Raw genomic sequence first — 2,265 nt, 5'->3', positions numbered from 1 at the left:
ATGTCATCAGCTCCGGACGAGTTCGACGAGACCACTATAGACCCCGACTCTCTACCGGTGCCTGCGACATGGAGGCAGAAGACCTCCGTCTTCCGGTACTGTGGACCTTCTGTGACGGGCACAGTCACCTCCGCGATTGATGAGGGGGTGCTGTACTGCATCATGACGGACGGGGGCGCCTGGGCCTTCTACAACGACACTCGATACTACACGGTGCAGGTGAGATACCGCATCGCGGCCGGATCGACGGTGACGCCAGGGCACTCTGTAACGGTAGAGGGCGATGGGGCGCAGCAGGAGCTGTCGATGGAACTGGGGCCTGAGGAGACGAGGGTGTTGCTCACGGGCAGAGTGGTGGGCTTGGAGAACCTCTCCAAGGCAACACTCCTGTCGAGGCGTGCAGCGACGACCCAAGAGGATGAGGCACTGTGCGCGGAGCCGCGGCAGCACTGGGGCGTTCTTGCCACCTCGTGCCCGGATGCCGCGTTGCCGGATCGCCGTAGCGTGTCAGCGACGCACCTCGTCGCCCGATGCGTGGCGCGGCAGATTCGGTTTGTCGACCCGCATTTCTTCCCAAGCCACGCCTCCCTCTACCGCCACGGCCAGGACAGCTTTTATGTGCCTCCTCTGCACTGGCGCCTGCCTGCGAGTTACCTCCCCGCCGATGACAGCTCCTGTCGCGAGGTGCGTCTCTTCCGCGGCCCCGTCCGTCACCCCAACGGTTTGCGTGCGGGACGCCTGTTCCCTAACCACCTACTCCTCTCTGTTGCAATCGGGCTTACGTGCCTCTGGCCCCAGGCGCTGCACCGCCTCTTCATTCATCCGCAGGGGGCCCAGGAGGGCAAGCGCGACCGAGCTGTCGGGGCCTATCACGTGAGGCTGTGCACAGGGGGCTGGTGGTGGCCCTGTGTCTTGGACGAGTTCTTTCCTGCGTCTGCACGATGCCCCGAGTTCAGCCACTGTGCTGACGACCTGCGGGTGCTGTGGCTGCCTCTGCTAGAGAAGGCGTGCGCAAAGTCGCTCGGCTCCTACGCTGCAATGCGGGAGGCCCCTCTGGAGCACTTTGTCCGCGCGCTCACCGGAGGGCCTTGCACGGTGCTGCGCGACATCTGGCCAGCACACGAGGACTTGCGTGACTCCACCGTCAAGGCAACTAGTTTCTTCGGGCTCATGAAGAGGCTGCTGCGGCAACGACCGACGGAGATCCCGAGCTTGGTGTGCTGGCTGCAACCCTACTTTCGCGGCACCGCCCGCACACAGGAGATAGACGATCGGCTGGTGGTGCTGTACGAGGATGTCGGACTCGACCCTAACGTCTCCACTGTGGTGCTGGGGCTTGAGACGCTCGGCGATGGGCAGTGCGTCGCGCGTCTGCGTCAGACGGCTGAGAAGAGGAGGTCGGCGGAGTCGTGGCTTGACCTTTGGCGCCGCGCCGGAAAGTCGTGGGTCGACGAGGTGAGCGATCTGGTGTTCGCCATGGAGGAGACGGCGGGGGACACGTTGTGGATGGCGCTGGAGGACTTACCGCAGTACTTCCAAGGCGGCTGTATGGCACCACTGACGAGCGACTGGGGGACGGTGAAGGTGCAGGCTGAGTTTACGCAGCGCCAGCCGTCTGTGGTGCTGGAAGTGACAGTGACGGCACCAACGCGCCTCTTGGCGAGCGTTACGCAGAGGGACCGCGATGAGGTCGGTTGGCCGACGCAGGCAGTGAAGGCTGGTAATCCCTCAATGCGTGCAAGTCAAACATTAGCGGGGCTGAGCTGCCTGCTGTACTCCAAGGGCAGCGGCGACAGAGCTCAGTTTTGTGGCAGCAGCGGCGACACCCCTGATGTTTTTGAGGTTGCTCAAGAGCCGCATTTTGTGTATGAGCGTGAGGTGACCGCCGGGCATCTGCTAGACCCGCGACAGGGCCCCTACTATGTTGCGGCGTTTCTGCACTCCATTTCGCCCGATGTGGCGTACACCATAACAGCCCAACTAATCGCGGCAGAATCGGTGTCTTCTGCGGCGCCACTGGCAGCTCCGGAAAGCAGCACGGCAACCGTGCGCTTCATGACGGCGAAACCAGGGGCCGCTCTCTTTCAGGATCTCAGTCGGCCGATCCTCCTCGAGTCCTCGATGGAGGTGAGCGCGACAGCCATGAACTACCAAAGTTACCTACCAGGGCAACTGCGCATGCACTACGGCTCGGGAGTGACTGTCGATCTTGTGCTTGGCGGCAGCGATGTGCCACCGCCAATGATAGCGGCAGGCACCAAGTGA

At 63.0% G+C, this 2,265-nt stretch overlaps 1 protein-coding gene across 1 annotated transcript; it reads left to right on the top strand.

The window, feature by feature from the left end:
• On the top strand, window positions 1–2,265 carry LMXM_30_0410 (putative calpain-like cysteine peptidase; the record flags this gene model as incomplete). The annotated part of the gene is made up of 1 exon (XM_003877514.1): window positions 1–2,265. The coding sequence occupies one exon, from the start codon at window positions 1–3 to the stop codon at window positions 2,263–2,265; it is 2,265 nt and encodes a 754-aa protein (XP_003877563.1).

This window comes from Leishmania mexicana, chromosome 30, assembly GCF_000234665.1.
Source record: "Leishmania mexicana MHOM/GT/2001/U1103 complete genome, chromosome 30".
NCBI lineage: Eukaryota > Euglenozoa > Kinetoplastea > Trypanosomatida > Trypanosomatidae > Leishmania > Leishmania mexicana.
Note: the sequence above shows the minus strand (reverse complement) of the source record. Positions and strands in the feature narration are given on the sequence as shown.